At 41.8% G+C, this 18,879-nt stretch overlaps 1 protein-coding gene across 6 annotated transcripts in view; it reads right to left on the minus strand.

Moving 5' to 3' along the window:
* The window catches only part of PROX1 (prospero homeobox 1), a 53,425-nt gene that overhangs the window by 33,971 nt on the left and 575 nt on the right, over positions 1–18,879 (minus strand). For 3 of the 6 annotated variants that reach the window (XM_077902134.1, XM_077902139.1, XM_077902140.1), the window contains exons 2-4: positions 18,683–18,788; positions 8,990–10,783; positions 1,934–2,039 (exon numbers count right to left, since the gene is read on the minus strand). In XM_077902134.1, coding sequence (XP_077758260.1) covers positions 1,934–2,039; positions 8,990–10,716 — 1,833 coding nt within the window. In that variant the 5' untranslated portion in view covers positions 10,717–10,783; positions 18,683–18,788. Of the gene's footprint in view, positions 1–1,933; positions 2,040–8,989; positions 10,784–12,830; positions 12,874–17,720; positions 17,854–18,000; positions 18,155–18,682; positions 18,789–18,879 lie in introns of those variants that run through there. The other 3 variants (XM_077902136.1, XM_077902135.1, XM_077902137.1) reach the window with 3 other exon arrangements.

Raw genomic sequence — 18,879 nt, forward strand, 5'->3', positions numbered from 1 at the left:
ATTCACCCTGGTATTTAATTGTTGTTTACATAGTGATTATTTGCAAAGCTGAATTACTAGATGTATTCTAAACGAATAGGAACAATTTCTTATAAGTTTACACTGCAGTGCATTTATAAAGATTACAGATTAACTACTACAGATTAACAATCTCCCCTACTCTGGCCTCCCCCCCACCCAACAAATGTTTCTAATATTTACATCTACAGTTGGACAGTGTTGCTGGCTCAGAATGGCTGCTGCTTTCTATCCTCCCAAGTGGCTGCATTTCAATGGTAGGTGAGAGACCCCTGTGTATGAGGTCTGTAAAGCTCTTTGGCCTCCTTCTGATGAAAAGCACTATCTAAATAACATAAGGTATTCTCATTATTATATCACAACACTGCAGATCATTGCCCTAAAGAGGAGTGGAGGAGGTAACATGGGCACCTAGACACGCGCGCGCACACACACACGTGCACGGTAACACTTTCTCCCTCTCCTCCACGTTCTCCCCTTCTTCCTGGAACTAGAGTGTTGAAAGGAACCCCCACCCTAACCCCAACCCCAAAAGAACGAGGCTCCAGAAGCTGTCCAGTCTTCCACCAGTTGACAAATTCCTTCCCTGGTGTCTGTTTCAGATGGTCTCCCCACAAAGTCCAACCCCTTTTCCTGGCCTATACTGTGTCACTCGGCCTTTTCTGCACTTTAATGATTCTCAACCAGCCGTTCAAATTACTGCCTCTCTGTGCCTTCCCATCCTGCCCCGTATGTTGGCCCTAAGTGGGGAGAAAACATGCCTTCCACTTAAGGAGCTCAGCCAGGGAAGGAGAAAGATAAAAGGCTGAAGTTGATACACAATTCAAAAGCAAACAGGAGGGAAAACAGAACTTTTCTTATAAGGCCAAATAAAACATCAGTGAAGGAAACTAAAATGAGTTGGCCTGCAAAAGGGGGCCAATATAGCAACTGGCCATTGGGCACGGCATGGAGGGAGCGCTGGAGCAACAAGCATGTTTTGGCAGCTCCCGAGTTCTCCGTGGCAGAAATAAGAACTTGTACATATGGGGGTGGGCAGCAGGGGGTGGGGGGGAAAGCACCCAAGCCTAATAAACTAATCTCAGCTAATGTAATGTTTATCAAGTTCCTCGGATAATGATACCATGCATGTGATTATCATCATCAAAACCCAATCTATGTTTTAAAAAGTTGCAGATGATTAACACAACATCAAGTTGTTGCAAACAATCACTTAAAACCCACACACAGACACAGACGTGCGCACACACATCCACACACACACAGAACCAGGAGGTCCCCATATTCTGTAGAATGAGGGAGGCTGCAGCTGTAGGCCGACAGCTTTCATATCCTCATTTGAATAATGTGTCCTGAATCTGTCACTTTATTCATTCTCCTTATGCTCAGTGTACTCTACATCAACAACAAATTAAGTTGTAAATAAGAGACAATCATCACTTTTGTTTTTAAGCAGCTACTGCATAGAGAATTTCAATGTACGCGCCTTTCGACAGGGGGAAAAAGAGGTGCTAGAGTTTGCTTTCATAAGCACAAATATGGGGAAACCAACAGAAACCAAAACAGAAACAATTTACTGTTGCTGAGGGGAGGGGAAAAAAAAAACCCATTCTCTAGAGCACACCCCTCCGGGGTCGGCTGAAATTTCTTCCAAGAAGTTACTAAGACATATAAAGACAGAGGCTAGGACTGCTGGCTCACACTGGAAACGCACGTGACTTGGTACCAGCCTTCTGGTCTTAGGGGGCATCTTTGCCTGGCACGGCTTTAAACAAAAAGATTGAGCGCATTAAATCAATTAGAACACAGGTGTATCAATGGATTGATTTTACACTCATGTCCACTAACTTCCAAGAGTTCAAATCACTACCACGTGCAAAGAAATTGAAAAATCACAAAAGAAAGATGTCCTTACCTTCACATCGGAGAAGTAGGTCTTCAGCATATTTGAGCTGGGATAACGGGTATAAAAGAACATGAGCTTTGCTTTTTTCAAGTGATTGGGTGACAATCCTTCCTGCATGTAGGAGGCATTTGGTTAAGGAAAAAAATTTCTTTAAACACAAACATCCACCACCCACCACTCCCCCAAAGAATCTGGAGGCCCATCAAGCAGCCCGGGGAATTGTGGAAGGTAAATGGCACTGGCCACAGAATCCATCACTACCTTGCTGCCGCTTGCTCAAAATGACCATCGCTTGTCAGAATTTGCCAAGAGTGATGGTGAGGATGTACAATGTGGTCGCAGAATCTTGGCTACTCCGTGGTGAGGATGGCAAAGCATTCCCCCCGTTTGAGATCCTGATGCTACCTATACGTTCACTTGTTGCTAAGGAGACAAATGCACCCAACACGTATCATACAACTCTTATCGTAAGAGTTATTTTTCTTCTTCGCAATTACAGTTCTGTTTGTTCTTCTCTCCACACTCTGCAGTTTACATCAAATTATTATCCTAATGTGCGGGAAAATATAAAATGCATTATTTTGAACACTGTTAGCCAAGCTTCATAGTTTACCTTTTAGCGCTAATCTAATGGAGCATCTTGACTCACTTTCTTCCTATTTTATTATTATATCCTTTTAATTGTTTCCTTTTAAATAATAGCTAAAAGTTAGGAGGGGTAGTTTTGGCACAGAGAGCGCAGGGAGGGGGTGTCGCTTTTGTTAAAGCAACGATCCAAAACCAAATACAATTTGCCTCTCCTGGATTTATAGTTAACTCCTTTGAGAGTGGCACAGTAGTTGGGGCTAACAAATCAATAAATGTGGGTTAGCAGATCAATAAATGGCCACTTACCCAAAATAAGAAGGCCTATTTATCTGGAAACATCATTACCTTTTAGATCTGTAAACAGCAGCAACTAAAACAGTTCCCAAGAGAATGTGAGGCTCACCATAACAATCCAGGCTTCCTGATTCTCCCCCAGATTCTTGGCACTCCTCAGCAGACTCAGAGCTGGGATGGCTCTGGTCACATCTGTGCTACAGCCTGGCCCTGCCATTTCCGCAGCAAATTAATGGCTTTATAATTTATCAGAAATGAAGATGCACGTGGAGAAAATCAATGTGGTCCCCCACAAGGTCAATTAAGGGTCCTTCCTAGAAGCTTCTCTAAGGATTTTCTCTTAAAAGAGAGTATGAGAAAAATAAGGAAGAAAAGAAAATCTGCACTTGTGTGTGTGTGCGCGTGTGCACACACATGCGTGCACACGCACACACACATTTTACCACGCAACAAAAATGCCACACCTGGTGAAAAAAGGTCAAACAAATACACGCATTTTAGGAAAAGTCAACGTTTCTAAATGACCTCCATCAAGAGCAGCGTGACCAATCTTAGGAAGAGCGAGAACCAGGAAGTTAGTAGAGAAGCGTAATCAAATTAATACTGATAAGCTCTTGACTACTTACAGCAGGGTGTTTAACCAAATATTCTGCTGAGGATTTGATCAATTAGCATTCCCTTTAACATCGTGCAATGTTTAAAAGATCACCTTGGTTTGTAATTAGAAAAATTAAACCTTGTGCCTCCCCCAGACCCCCTCCCACACCCCCACCACGGAGAATACACACTGAAGGAAGAAATTTCGATTTTCTATCTGTAAGCCAAAGCAGCTTAACTGAACTTGTGTTTTTGTTTCAGATCCTTAATGATCACAAAGACGATAATTTATGACTGACATACTTCTTGTGCCAAGGAAAGAGCTGAAAGGCCCTCCAGTAACCTCCATTAGACTGGTAGAGAAGACTAAAGGAGCCCGGCACACTTCAGGACCATCTGTCCAAATGGGTAAGTGAAATAATAGTGGCAAGCTGTCTCGTCTTGCCTCGTGATAAGAGTTTTCAGGCAAGTCTAAACTTCAGCAGACGTTCTCAGATCTGGGTTCTAATCTTTTCTTCAGATGGCCAGATTAAAAAACAACCTTGCACACTGAATTATTATCGGGGGAAAATACCAAATTGTCAAAAATGTGGTCTCCTACAAAACACCTTGTTTTGCTGTGGTTCTCAGAGATACAGCTACCAGAACTTCCTGACGCTTTCAATATGCTTAACATTATGCTTCGATGTTTTAGTTCTTTTTATTTAAAAAACAAAAACAAAAACAAACTCTCCATCTTATTTTGATCAGGATTTGGAGGCTTTTTTACTTCATGAAAAAAATTATTCTAATTCCAGTGTCTCAAGTCCGTTTTGCTTTAAAATGTTTCCTGTTGGTAATACTTAGAATTGATCAGTTGAAACGGAACACAGAATAAATCTCTATCTCCTGCTCATCGTGTAATTAAGATAAAATTCCCATAAAATATATGTTTCTAATAAACTATTAAAAATAGCTAATGAAACATTTAAAAGCCAACAGTTAGATAATCCTTTTTTTTCCTCCTCAAAATAAATCTGAACTGACCAATTGGTTAATTTCCCTTTTAAGTGCTTGTGCTGAAAAGCAACTGTTCTTCCAAGAAAGCACTAGCTGTTTCCAGGATACTTACACACGCACAATGACTCATGATGGAATAGATTCAGTAAACATACAGCTGTACTGAACACGAGCTAAGCTCCATTCAAGGCCAGGAAAGAAAATGAGCACAAATAAATATTAAGGAGGTAAGGGGGGGTGGGGCGAGGGGGATGGAACGCAAACAAGATCTGTCCCGGCAGCTCATGTGGCTTTGCCTCAATTCTCTTAGCCATAGCTTTGTGAAGACAGATGACATTCAATTCTATGTGTAATGCAAAATAGACAATAACTACTGAAACTTGAGACAGCTGCCAGGTGTAAAAAAAAAAAAAAAAAAAGAAAGAAAAAGAAAAAAAGAAAAAGGGAAAAAAAGAAAAGATGATAAATCCATAAATTAATGAAAGACATCTGCTCAGGAATATAAAAGATCAGAGAAGTAGGGTACTGCAGCTGAACCTGAAGCGGTGTTCAAACAACCTGAGAATCTGAGTGTTGTCTGTTTACCCAGCACAATATAACCTTACCTACACAGCAGTGGCAGGGGAGGAGCAGAGGTGGCAAAAAGGCAAATGCAAGAACACATTGTGAGGCCTGGAGGAAGGGAATTCTTTTTTCTTTTTCTTTCTTTTTCTTTTTTTTTTCTCTCCAATTGAACTCCAAATTGTGGCTAGAGATTTTACCAGCTGCAGTTCCAACCAAATTGGATTGGGGCTCCTTACTCACATTTTCTAAAAGGCTTTGAAACCCAAAGAATTTTCGCGGCCTCCTTAGGCTCTGATTTGCTGTTTCTGAGAGGATTTCTCTCCCTCAAATGGGGAGAAAAGGTCTAGATTGTCTCATTTCATGAAGGTGCTAAAGCCAGTTGTTACTCCAGTAAGAAGTTGAACGCGTAAGATGTGTCACTTATAGAAAATAAAAAGAATTCGCTTAGTAATTTTTTTTTGTGGGCGGGATAGGAACCAAGAGTCTCTCGGTCTTTAATATAAATGTTTTCCCCGTAGCTATTACAACTAATACAATTAATATGGCCCCATAAGGCTTCTAAAAATGTCTATGGACTATTTCACATATCAGAAATTCATTTTTAATCCATATGTTCCCGTTGGATTTTAGTTTCAAATTACCAAACAATTTTCCTTTCTAAACTTGTGTTTTCAGCGTTTCCCCTAAAAGTCAGGTAGGGAATATTGGCTATCACAGGAAACTGAGCTCAGTTTCCTTACCTGCACATCTTAATGGCTCATAATACTACTCTTGCGCTTTAACTGGGTGCATGCAAATGTCTGAGGCCCAAACAAGGCTATTTTTCTTGAGATGCAAAGAGGATGAATGACAAGGAACATCATGAAGAAAAACAATTGGCTGGCTGTTTCTTTTGGAATTTGAATAAAACTTAATATTTGATTAAATAGATTCATTTGCAAAGATACTATATATATATATATATATATATATATATATATATCTCCAAGATGTGAGTTCTTGGAGCAGGTGCACTGACATTGCTTCCAAACATGCACACACTCACTACTTCCTATTAGAAAGGATAACGAGGTAGCGCTTTTATATAGATTATATATGCCTAATGTGCTGAATTTAGAATGGATTTATCTGATAAGCTGGTATTCTTAATAGTTCTTATCTTGGCTACTTTGTTCAAAGAAGCGGATGATGCCCTTTGAAGCGGGAAAGAATCATTCCTTAAGAAATTATTCATTACTATTTGGAAAGCCATGACTACAAAGTAAAACATAATGATCATCATAGAGGTATGATTTCATCCCATTTCTACTCAGGTCTATTGAATTTTTTCCTAGGAATAACTGTGCTTCAGGGCTCAAAGATGGCCCTTACACACCTAAAACTGAAGTAGACACCACTCCCCAGGATTCCCAGAGCATTCTTTAAACTAAAAGCTTGGCAATTTTGCTGCATGCCATCAGGTAAATCAAGGCAACAACAACTGCCATACAAAGATGGAGACAGGAGAAAAGAAAAATGGGCCAAGTCTCCCAAAAAAACACTCAGATTCTCATTGGCTTCAGAATCGTGGGGATTATAGAAAGGGTTGCTGGCCTATCTTCTTCCTGAGAAAGAAGGTATCAATGAGATAAATGGTTAGAAGTACAGCATGATGGAGGAGAAAGAAACAAGAAGATAGAAAGCCAGAAGGTGGGAGATGTAATCATTAACTGCAACAAGAAGCCAAAATTATTTAGCTCCATGAAAGAAACAGCTCCAGGGGTAAGCAGCATTTCATATGAACACAGGTGTTTGCAAGCCATCCTGTTCAACAGACTCTTATATTGGTAGCAGAGAGAAGTTATTCAGCTGAAGAAGCAACTATATTCTCCTTAAAGCCTTTGATATGTATAGAAATAAAAGGAACTTCTTTCAATTCAAATCCTCTAAATTCCTCAGGGGATTTAGAGAGCCTGAGACAATGAATGTAGCCAACACTTAAAGCAATCTAAAAGATTTTTTTTCCTAGAAGACCCAACTTACTTAAAAAAAAAAAAAAAGTCAGAGGCAAAATGATCCAGTTACAATGAAAAGTCTAGTAAAAAAAAAAAAAAACTGGTTAAAGAGTTTAGTTGGCACGTATGGGACTTTGAAACCTGGTTTGAAATATTTCTTGAACTAGGTATGTTCCTTTCCTCTCTCTCTCTCTCTGTGTGTGTGTATGTGTGAGAGAGAGAGAGAGAGAGAAAACAACCCACCATCATGACTACTGCCTTCAAAATGAAGTAAGAGATGTATGAGAGCAAGAGGGGCTAGCGCTGGACCTCAGCCTTGTGTGCACCTCAGATGCTCTTTCTGCCAACGATAGAAAACCATTCCAGGCACTGCCATCTTCTTGCTTGGCCTTTCTCATCACCAACATTATACGGCAATCATTTTGACCAATGTTTGTTAACTGTTTACAATGTGCAAGGCACGGTGCTTGGTGCAGCTTTGATTCATGGCTGGTAGTTTAAATTTTAGGTCTTTGAAAGGTGGAAGTTAAATCAGCAACCAAACCAAGACCCAATTTCTATTTATATATCCAAGTCCTCAACATCTTTATCTTCCTTCCTCGCATGACATTATTCTCTTCTTTCTCACTGTGGAAAGAGACTGTATTTAACTGCCCCAAGTGGGTCTCATACTTGTGGCTCTCATTCACCTTATCAGAAATCTTCACTACCATCCTCAGAGCTGGTTAGAAGGATGGCCTTCCCCACATAGAAAAAAATATATTTCCATCATAGCTGGGACTTTGCACTTACGTGGCAGCCTCTGGAGTGGGCTTAGATACTAAAATGTCAATCTCTAGTCATCAGGACAATTGCTCAAAATCCTCAATTTAGCAACAGCCAACTTAATTGCTAAATTTTATGTCCATCTGGCAATTGATTATAAAAGAAACCTGCCTCTACCTGCCCCCAAATGCTACTATTCTACGACCCCAAAACACCAACAACCACAAGATTTTTAAAAATTTACTGAAAGGAGAAATTTACAGAGAAAAAAAAGTCAGTTAAAAATAACTGGAGTTCAGGACAAGTCTAATAAAAAATACAACTGGCATCTCTACCTAAAAGTCAGGTTCAAAATATAAAAGAGTCATAAAAAAGAGCCATTTTTACGTCGAATACAGCTGAGTTTTATATTTAATTGTGCTCTCTCGCTTTCCAAAATAATTTGCTTTGTGTATGTTAGGACAAAAGATTTCTGTGTATGGCTGAACAGAGGTTAATCATGCATAGAGGCAGCTGCACCAGACCCAAAGAACAGACCTTGGGTGAACGAGAGAGAGAGAGAGAGAGAGAGAGAGAGAGAGAGAGAGAGAGACCAATGTCGTCTGAATAAATCAGTACCTGTATATTTCCTTAAAGAAACAACCACAACAAACCATGTCTCACTTAAAGATTAAAGAGAATCTCTTTCCACCCTCACTGCCCCCATGTTCAGTTTCTCCCACCCAAGCCTCCCACCAGTAAAGTGCTCTTCATAAGATTTAATCAGGTCTTCTTTACACAGCCCAGGAGCCTTGCAGATGGTTTAAAGGGAGAATTCTTCTTATGGAATCTTAAGGATCTCAAAACTGACTTTTCTCTTGGCTCCATTATAAAACTTAATACCCTAAAAAATCGGATAGAATTCAATATGACAATGAGATTTTTGTCCATCTCTGAATCTAATCCTAAAGAGAGAGAGAGAGAGAGAGAGAGAATATACAGGAAGAATAGCAGAAAAAGCACTGCTGAAAAAGCACATATTAAATCCCAGCTCTTCGAGGCAATTAACAACTTGTGAAAGTTGCAAAGATGTGGGTTTCCCGTGAAGCTTTTGTGCGATCAGAAGTGCCACACGTGTGTTGATGAAAGCCTATTACTCCGGATAATAGGAAAGATTGCATTCCTAAGAAGATACTAATCTACATTATTCTATATATTGTGGAAACCTGACCTTTGGGGAAGCCTCTTTTTGTTTTGTTTTCCTCGAGGGGGAAAATAAAAGGATATTGCACTTCCCGAATAAGGTGAGATTTCGGACATGTCTTGAAGATCGCCACACTCGGACTTGATGAGTGACAGGGAGAGCCCTTCTGCGGTGCTGGGTGGGTGTGCTGGTGAACAAGGATGGTGGCTCAGGTGGTGGGATGACATCTTGGTCCTCAGACTCGTTGTCTCCCTAGTTAAGTCTAAGGATTCAGGAGAGGCTCTGTCTTTTCCCGAGAAGGAGCCGGAGGGAGCACCTAATGGACTCTGAAATGGGTAGGCCATCAAGGGAAGGGGGAAGGGGTGGCGGAAGGTGGACGTGGTGAAGCCCGCGGTGGCAGAGAGAGGCGACTGGTGCAGGGGCTGGTGGTGGCCGCCGGCGGGGGGGCCGGAGGCGGACTGGTCGGAGGAGTTTTTGCGGACAACCAGGGGCAGCGCTTCCGTCTGGTCTGTGGAACTGGGCATCTGCACGTTGCCAAAGGTGTCCAGGGGGTTCGGAATGATGACGTCGCCAAAGCACTGCAGGCGCTGGTTGGCGGTGTGGAAATTGTGGTTTTCCCCGTTGACTGCAAATCGGGCCTGGGGAATCTGGAGAGGCGGGAAGACCTGAGGAACCTGGCGGGAGGGTTTGGCGGAAAAGACTTTGACCACAGTGTCCACAACTTGCGACATGGCAGTGTTCAGTTCCTGCTTCAAGGTCTCGGCCAAATGTTTGCCTTCTGGTTGTAAGGAGTTTGGCCCGTGATCTCTTTCTTTGTTGTTGCCTTCTCGTTTCGGCTTGTTTTCAGCCAGCTCCTGCTCCCTGATCAGGGCTCGGGCTCGGTCGATGAACTGCCCTGGGTCCAGCTCGCACATCTCGTTATCTGACCGGCCCACGGAGTCCTGCGCCCTGGCGTCCAGGATCTCCGAGCGCATGCTGTCTTCAGACAGGTTCCCATCTTCATCATTTTCAGAATCGGTGCTGTCATAGATTTGGTAGAACTTCTCCTGCAGCTGGCGCAGCTGTTTCTGCATGTCCTCCAGCTGCTGCTTCAGCTGTCGGCGCTCCTCTCGCTTCTGTTCTTTTCGGGCTGAAACCAGCTGCTGGAAACTCTGTTGCTGCTGCTGGGGCAGCTTCTGCTTGCGTTTGTTTTCTCTGTAACTTTCTCGGGGACTCACAGACTGCGGGGCCATCTCTCTTTCATTTTCATTGCCCCTTAATGCCACACTGGGGGAATGGCTCATACCCCGAATGATATTCTCAACCCGGGCGCGCTTTGCTCTCAGGTGCTCATCACATAAGCGATCCATATCAAACTGGCTCATAGTAGGCCTGCCAAAAGGGGAAAGACACTCTGGGGGGCTGTCTCTTGAAGAGTTGCTGCATATATCCTCCTGATGTACTTCGGAGCCTGTACTAGAGAGACCGCTGGCTTGGAAACTGGGCTCCGTGCCACCATTTTTGTTCATGTTATTTTTCAACAGCTGGGAAATTATGGTTGCTCCTGGAAAAGGCATCATGGCATCTTCATACGAGTTCGCCCTCTTCAGCAGCTTGCGGAGTACATTTGACTTTTCCCCATCTGCATGCTGCACCACTGAATACTCAACATCCTGCTCAGAACCTTGGGGATTCATGGCACTAAAAAACGTTGCTCTTGCCTTAGCAAAAAATGCAGATGCTGTCCCTACCGTCCTTTTCACTCCAATGTCAACTCTTCTCCTCTTGGTTTGCCGGCTTAAGAGGGCTGTGCTGTCATGGTCAGGCATCACTGGACAGTTATTGTGCCATCTTCAAAAGCTCGTCAGCTGGGCACAGCTCAAGAATCCCGGGACCCTGGCCAACAGAACAAAAGGACTGATGAATCATTTTCTTTAAATTTCTCCAAATTTCCTGACCTCAATCCTGAATCAAATGCAAAATGCATAGGCTCTGGGATTTATGGCACATTACAATTATTGCAATTTATTATGCACTCTGCTTGAAATGAAACATTTTTAAATATTTCTGCTCCACTGGTTTAAGATGGATTAAGATTAAAAAAAAAAAAAAAAGCAAAAACTGCTTAAGCACCAGTAATATGATTCTCTTTCACAAATGCCTAAAATGATACTGTTTATCTTCAGAAGAAACGGTAGATTATAAGAACACAGCCTCTGACAACCAATTGATTAAATTTTGGGTACTGAGATTCATATTACAAAAGAAGATGAAAGTGGTCTATACTTAAGAAATAAGGTTAAAATTTGAGGCTGTGTGAAATTTGGAGGAAAAATTCCATTTCTGAATTAAACTTACGGTGATTTTAATGCTCTTAATGGAAGAAGACTTGAAAATAAATGCAAATACTTAACACTCCCCCCCTTTTCACAGATTTTTAAACTATTTTTGTCATATGTGAAATGGGAAGGAGAACACCCCCATCAGCATCTTTCCAATATAAATGGTCAATTTAACATTGAAATAAATGCACAAATACTCATTTTACAAGTCTGCTTATTTAGCATAGATATGCATTTTTATTAGTAAAATCACATTTGAAAATGGTATCTGTTGCTATATTTTAACACAAGTGTAAGAATATTTATACATTTTCATGATGTCCTTTTGATAAATTATTACAAAGTTGGACTCACTGCAAAAGAAGGGAATTGTCACGTTTTAGAAATCAAAATGTGGAACAATAAATTGAGTTAGGCAAGGATAAATACATCTTCAGTATCAGTTTTCTTCTATTCAGATCTGCCAAAATCTGTTCCAATGCCTAAGGAAACTTTAACATACACTGTTTGTGAATCGTATTTCTTATGCCAAATTAAAGGGGAAAAAAAGATAAATAAAGAAGGAAACAGCATTAATCAAAATACACGATAAAGAGAAATATCGTCTCTGCATATGAACTTCCATTGTTTCTTGAGGACACAATATGAAAAGAATAGCTTTCCTTGCATGTTATAAAAGGCACTTGACATATTTTGTGACTTATTACCTAGTGATACTAACCCCAAATTCTGTATAAATCTAAGATGTTGTATCTTTTTGCTTACAATTAACATTTTATGAAGAAAATGAAAATATTTTTTTCACACAGGGTTTATCTCATATTAAACTTCACGTTTGCTTAACAGAGCACATCTTCACAATAACAGGGTCTATTGCCAAAGGCAGCGTGCAGAGTGTTTGGAACAGCTCCCATCTCTTTCGGTTCACCTGTAAAAACATCTACGTGCTCCCTAGGACTGCATCTGTGGCTAGTTTTAAAGAATGACTATCCATGCAAATAGGCATAATTTCAGCATGAAATAACCTGTAAAAATCAAGAAAATGCTCAATGCTTAGATGACAATGTGTGGGTTTTTAATTTTTTTTTTTTCAAGCAACAAAGATTTCATCCTGCATTCCTTGTTCCTGGTTTCTACGTGAAGATACAACGTTTTTTTTAAAAAAAGCCTGTTTTAGAGTATTATGCAAGCAATATGATGCTTCTTTATATTTTTTGTATACTTAAAAATAAAATACTTTTTGTACGCCTCAGGATAAAATTTCCTGAAGTCAGAATGGAAACAGATCTTAAGAACTTCAACACTGGGTTCAAAATTGGTTTCAGAATGATTTTGAACCCTCAACACATCAATAATAAAACTGTGTTCAGGAATATCAAATGCAATGACAAATATTTCACTGACACATTAGATCTGATAAATCAGGTATAGCGATCAGATGAGAAAAAGAAAAAGACCGAGACAAACAAGAAAAGGGATGAATTATTTCAAAGCCTAGAAAGACTTGCACACTGGGGGTAGGTCTTTGCAAGGAGGACTTTGGTGTGTGTATCTCAGCTTTCCAAAAATAGAGTTCATTGCCATTATTAAAAATTTTTTACCTCTTTCCTTTTTGTGTGCAAATCCTTTCCTCTTTAATATCACCTGAAAGGCACATGAGTCTCCAATCAAAACGGTGAACAAACTTTCTGCAGTCTTTTTTCTTCCTCTGTTCATCTGAACACCCCATCTGGATTTTCCTCCTACCCATCCTTGCTAGGGAAAGAGCATCTCTGAAACAGAGGCTCAGAAATGACAGGCTGGTGTAAGAGATGAGCACAAGGTCATCCCCAGGCATCCTTCCTTTCCCAACTGCCATTTACCTCTGCGTCAACTGCACTTCCTCTCATCTAGCCTAGGTATCAACAGCTGCATCCCTGCTTCATGCCCAAGCCAGGAAGAGGGCTGTGCTCTTCCTAAGGTGGAAAGACATGATACTCTCATCTTCAGTGGACAGTGTTAATTCGACATGCTTTGGGGTCTTTCAAGAACAAAATATCTTGCAACTTCCTTCAAATTCACCAAACTAACCTGGTTTTTGCAATCCCTTTTTTTACCCAGTCAGGATTTTTGGATTAGATAATGACTTGCCTTCTGTTTTGGGCTAAGAGAATTTAAATATTTTTAGGTCTTGTAAAATGTCCAGCGAAGATGTAACAAACAGGACAAAACAAATAGGAAAAATTATATATTCCACTAAGACAAGGCACTATATCAGTAGGCACAAATAAATATATCTCTCCACATAGCTAAGGCCTAAACTTAGAACTAAAGGTATGGTAGTAGTACACACTGGAATCATAACTCATGGAGGCAAGAGACGACATTAGGTAATTGTAACTGTTTGACGACATTAGGTAATTGTAACTGTTTGACGTAATACTTCATTAGCATCTTGATTCATAAACAAGATCTATACGTGAACATACTGACCACAGAAGAAAATGTTTTGTTAAATGTCTGCAATAGAAATTAAATCACTTGAAAACACTTTTAAAGGCGCTTCCATGAATTTCCCAATTCAGAATTTAGAGATGCTATGGACTGACTGACTTTATCACTCATACCATCTTGGCCCGTTAAGATTTGTAGAAATTCCTTTATTTCTCAACATATGTACTGCCACAATGTTTCAACTACAATTACTATTGACTCTTATTGTATTTTAATTTTAACATTAATTTTGAGTTTAACCAGGCAGCAGGAAACCTTTTGATCAGCACTTGTGAACATTAATATCAGCAAGTACGCAGAAAAAAATACTGATACAGAATTTGAACCCAAATGTATTATTGTTTGGATACGCATATTCTACTCCTGTAAACTCCTCTTTAATATTAAAATTCACATGGAATATTTTTATTATTAAATATTTTGTCATACCATTTGGTATTTTACTACACCGATGCTTTAATAATTCCTATATGATGAATATCTTGACATAGCAGATTCCTCTCAGAAAAATGTAAGGACACATATCCAGGTAAAATCAAGTCAGATTTTAACTACTCCAAAAGATTCATTAAAACCTGAATTATCTGACGTCTGTTGTGTAATTTAACATGGAGAATCCGAAGAAACCTGGTGAGTTAACGTTAGAAAAGAATTTTCAGGGAAGAATTTCAAAGGAACACTGCATCGTGAAGTAGAAAGTGGTTAAGTGCTCTACTTTAATAGAGAAGTTATTTGGGGGAGGGGAGTACAACTTTTACGTATCTATCTGGAATCCAGATTCTGGACAAAGAAGTGTTCATTATGGTAATTATCCAAATAGTTCAGACAAATCTTTTATGAGACAGGGGGAGTGTAAGGTTGGCATGGTTTCCTGTTTGGATTACTTAGATTATCTGTCTTTGTTGATAAAATTATTTGAAGAAATTGCTCAAGCCTACACTTTAGTTCTTATAGAAAGCCACCTTTGAATGGGCCTCGAATCTACTTGGGTCAACCTGGTTATGAAATTTCAAGTGGAATATAACTAACAAAGAACATTTTAAGCCCATCTGAAAATCAGTAACTCAAAGGGGAAAAAAAACAATCAGATGATTTGATTGAGGTCCTCTCCTCCACCAAATCACTAAGCTGCCCTCTTCACTATATTCCAGAGTTCATGTCTGCTAATTAGCAACTTCTCCTTCAGAGATGTTTCTGCTTATTGTAAGGTTAAAAAAGCGTTTTATGTTTAGCTTGAAGAAGCCACTTGACACAAGTTAAATCTTCAATGAACTAAGATTGTATTGTCAAATCTTCTATCAGGCTTCGAAATTTCCTATCACAATAGAGTTCTCAAATCACAATCATTTCACTGAAAATTCCTCCATCCTATCAAAAATTCCCTACATTTTTCACCTGTAAAACGAACACACTATTTTCTGAGGCATGCTGAAAATATTTATCTGTACTTATCTAAAAAGCAATAATTCACCAAATTAGTAAATGAGAGAAATGATCTCAAGAAAAAACACGCTTTTTTCTTTTTGTAGAAACTAAAATACTCTAAATGTCCTTGGAAGCTCTAGAGTACACTAGGCAATAAGGTTTGAGAAATTCCTTATGTATATGTCCTTTCTGGTTTATACAGGTACTTAATTAGAATCCAATAATAATGATACATCACACACAATCCATCTTCATATTGTAAAACCAGTAACATTTTATAATTTCTTTGTTAAACCTAAACCTAAAATTCCTTACATTAATAGATGAAAATGCAAGACAATCCCTGAAATGATATAAGAAATTCTTTTTTTTTTTTTTTAAAAAGGGGGACTATTTGCACTTTGAACAAATAAAGAGCAACCCTGGCAGCTAGCTTACGCTTTAAGATCGCAAGTGCTACTTATAGAGAAACCATGCTAGGAAATGAATAAAGTGAGAACAAAGATGCATGTTACGTATGCATGACTTTTTTTCCCACAAGGTGGTGATTAAACTGAACAGAATTCTGCATAATGGACACATAAAATATCAATAAGTACCAGGCGCAGATAACCCCTATTAAAAATAAAGCAAATAGACATGTCCATAGATGACACGAAAGAACTTCGAAAACATCCAAGGAAAGTATTGGGGGAGGGACTTTGATGTGTAAGTCTAAAGAGTAAATACACATGCTATCTCCTTTTCATGAAACGATGATCATCACCCAAACGGCAGAACCAACCAACAAAACCATCCTCCATCTAACCTATTTCTATGTGACACAAGAAGTCGCCTGTTTAAAGAAAAACTTAAAAGGTCAAGTTTGAATAATCCAGCTACAGTGCTTACATTGAATTCTCAGTATCTTCCCTCAACCATCAAGCCACAGCCCTTACCTTCCCCTATTTTGCCATTATATGGACAAGTCCATGTTGTAGCATATGGACACATTAACCCAAATGCTCCTCTTTTCCCTCCTCACCACACACAGCCCATTTTATTCTGAAAATACTCAGAAGTTCTTGCAAGAAACTCCTCACAGAGCCCACTGCCTGCATCACGCATCAAACAGAAAAGCGCAGTTACCTCTCACGTACTTGAGATTTTCCTTCTCCATCAAAGTAATAACTAGGACATCTGGCACATGTCTGGTACAATGACAGGCTCATTCTACTTTATGAGAGTATTTAACATACGACTTGAAAGAGTTTATGCACATACCTATTCTTTCTGGGCAGGGAGAAAGCACGCTAAAAAGATAAGCTTTAACAACAATAACACTTTCAAATGACTTTGGTATTCTTGGCAGTTACACACACCACCCATGGCTGCCCAAAACACACACGCACACAAAAGACGCTCTCACCCACCCCCCTTCGGCACCGCAGACCTGGGAGATAGGCATAAAGTAGAGAGGGAAGCAAAGGGAAAGTCAATCTCCCTCCACCTGCTGCCTGAAGTGGGGGTACTGGCAGCCGCCTGGCAGCCCAAGTCTGAGACACAGCCTCAGCAGCAGCCTGCCAACATCCTTAAGAAAAATAAACAAACACAAACCAACTCGCCCCCCACCCCCAAGCAAAGAACTCACATGGCAGGGCTCAAAACATAACAACAGCCCAGTTCCCTTTAGTCCGGACAATCCTATTAACCAGGGCACCCATAAATTCATAAACGTCTGCAACCCCGGAGTGCGCATTGTGGTCTGGAACTGTACAGACACACACAGACACAGAGGAAATTTGCACCTGTCTTTCTTGACACAACACACCTGTCAGGCCCTGCCCATGCACAGCACTCTACTAATAGACCTCTGCCTACCTAGTTTAGGAAAGGAAATTATTTTTTTTTTTGTAAGGGAGATTATAGGTGGGCGGGAAGGAGGGTGGGAGGAAGGGGGAGAGGGAAGGGGGGGAGAGGAAGAGACAGAGAGGGAGAGAGAACAAGAGAAGACACTTCTAGCCTTGACTTTGAGAGAAGGCCATCCTGTGCTTGCACTGTTTTTATAAGCTCAAGGAGACAACACAGACCTTCTTGGAAAAATAAAAACAAGCAGGTGAGTTCCCAGCCTTCCCCCAGGCGGAGTAGGGTTCTGGACTGCCAAGAACAGCAGTTCCACACTCCAACCTGCCTCTTTGGGCTATTTAAGACGATCGCCCAACCCCTTCTCCTTCTCTGCCAGCCTGGAGGACTCTCAACTTCCGAAAAAAGCTGAGAAGTGGCGGGAGACGTGTGAGTCTCTCTCTCGAAAGCGACTGCCCCGTTACCTCCCCTCCCTCCCGCCCTTCCACACACATCCCCCCCCTCATCCCCCCCCCCAAACCAACTCCAATCCACACTTTCCACCGACGTTCAGTCTTAGCAGGAGTGAGCGGCTTGCCCGCCAGAAGCACCAACAACTTGCTAAACTGGACTTTGGGTGATGTCTCCCCTCCAACGCCCCCCCCTCCCCGTCCTCTTCCTCGGCCCTTTGGGCCAGGACAGCAGCTCTTCCCACCCTCCTCACCATTCTCCCCGGTAACAATTACCCTCACCTCTGATCTCCTGCGGCCCCAGTCCTCCGAACCGGGGCAGAGCTGCAGGTACCACCCAGACAAGAGCAGATCCGCGCAGCCCGCCAGCACCGCCAGCCAGCCAGCCCGCCAGCCCGCCCGCCCGCCAGCGGGGACTGCGAGAGTCTTGGCCTCGCAGATCCGCAGCCCAAGAACATCCCCTACCCCCGCCCGCCCCGCGACCGCCCGGGCCCCATCCCTGCGGCGCTCGGGCCCCATCCCTGCACCACGCCACCTCCGGGGGCTCCCGCCGCCGCCTTACCCAACTCCACTTGACCTAGCCCTGGTTCCTCCGAGCTCGGGAGAGGGGCGCCGCGCTGGGTTTCCCGGGACCATCTCTCCACCGCTCCAACCCCGATTTCAACATTTCGGCTTCCACAGCGTTTTGCGAGGAAAAGTAACAGAGCGCCCTCCTCCTCCTCCTCCTCCTCCTCCTCCTCCTCCTCCTCCTCCTCCTCCTCTTCCCTCTCCCCCTCCTCCCTCCTCCCCAGCCAGCCCTCCGCCGGGGTTAAAAAGGAGAAGTGAAAGGTATGCAAATGACAAGCAAATTGGAAGAGCCTGGAAGAAAGGCAGCTATAATAAACAAGACAAAGAGAAAGGACCAGGGGACTTAGCACGGGAGTTTTAACCCCGGGGAGACGGGAGCGAGGAGGCTCGGCGGAAAGCGGGGATCCAGGCGAACAAAAAGCGACCCGGTCCCCCTCGCGGTCCCTCTCTCCCGAGAAGAGAGGGCAAGAGAAAGAAGGAAAGGAGGGCAGTCGCCTCCTCACAGCGCAGCAACAGTACACAAAAGGTGACAAGATCAGCGACAAGTCCAGCGCTATCAGCCTCCCCCCTCCCCTCCCACCATCACCGCCACCGCCACCGCCACCGCCACCACCGCCACCACCACCCCAGCCACCAGCAGGAAAGAGAAAGAAATAAAAGCCAAGCGGATCACTTACTCTTAGGAACTGGGAGGAGCGGAGCGCTGAGTTCCACGGAGGCTCCTGCTTAGAAACTGTGTAGAGGCTATTTTATTAGGATTCATTTAAATAACAGCATTTTCTCCTGGAAAAAAAAAAAATGTTTACACGGGTATGAGTAATGGGAGTCTCTTTGGGAGAGTCTCTTTTTTCTTTTCTTTCTTTCTTTTCTTTTC

The sequence above is a fragment of the Canis aureus genome, chromosome 6 (genome assembly GCF_053574225.1).
Source record: "Canis aureus isolate CA01 chromosome 6, VMU_Caureus_v.1.0, whole genome shotgun sequence".
NCBI lineage: Eukaryota > Metazoa > Chordata > Mammalia > Carnivora > Canidae > Canis > Canis aureus.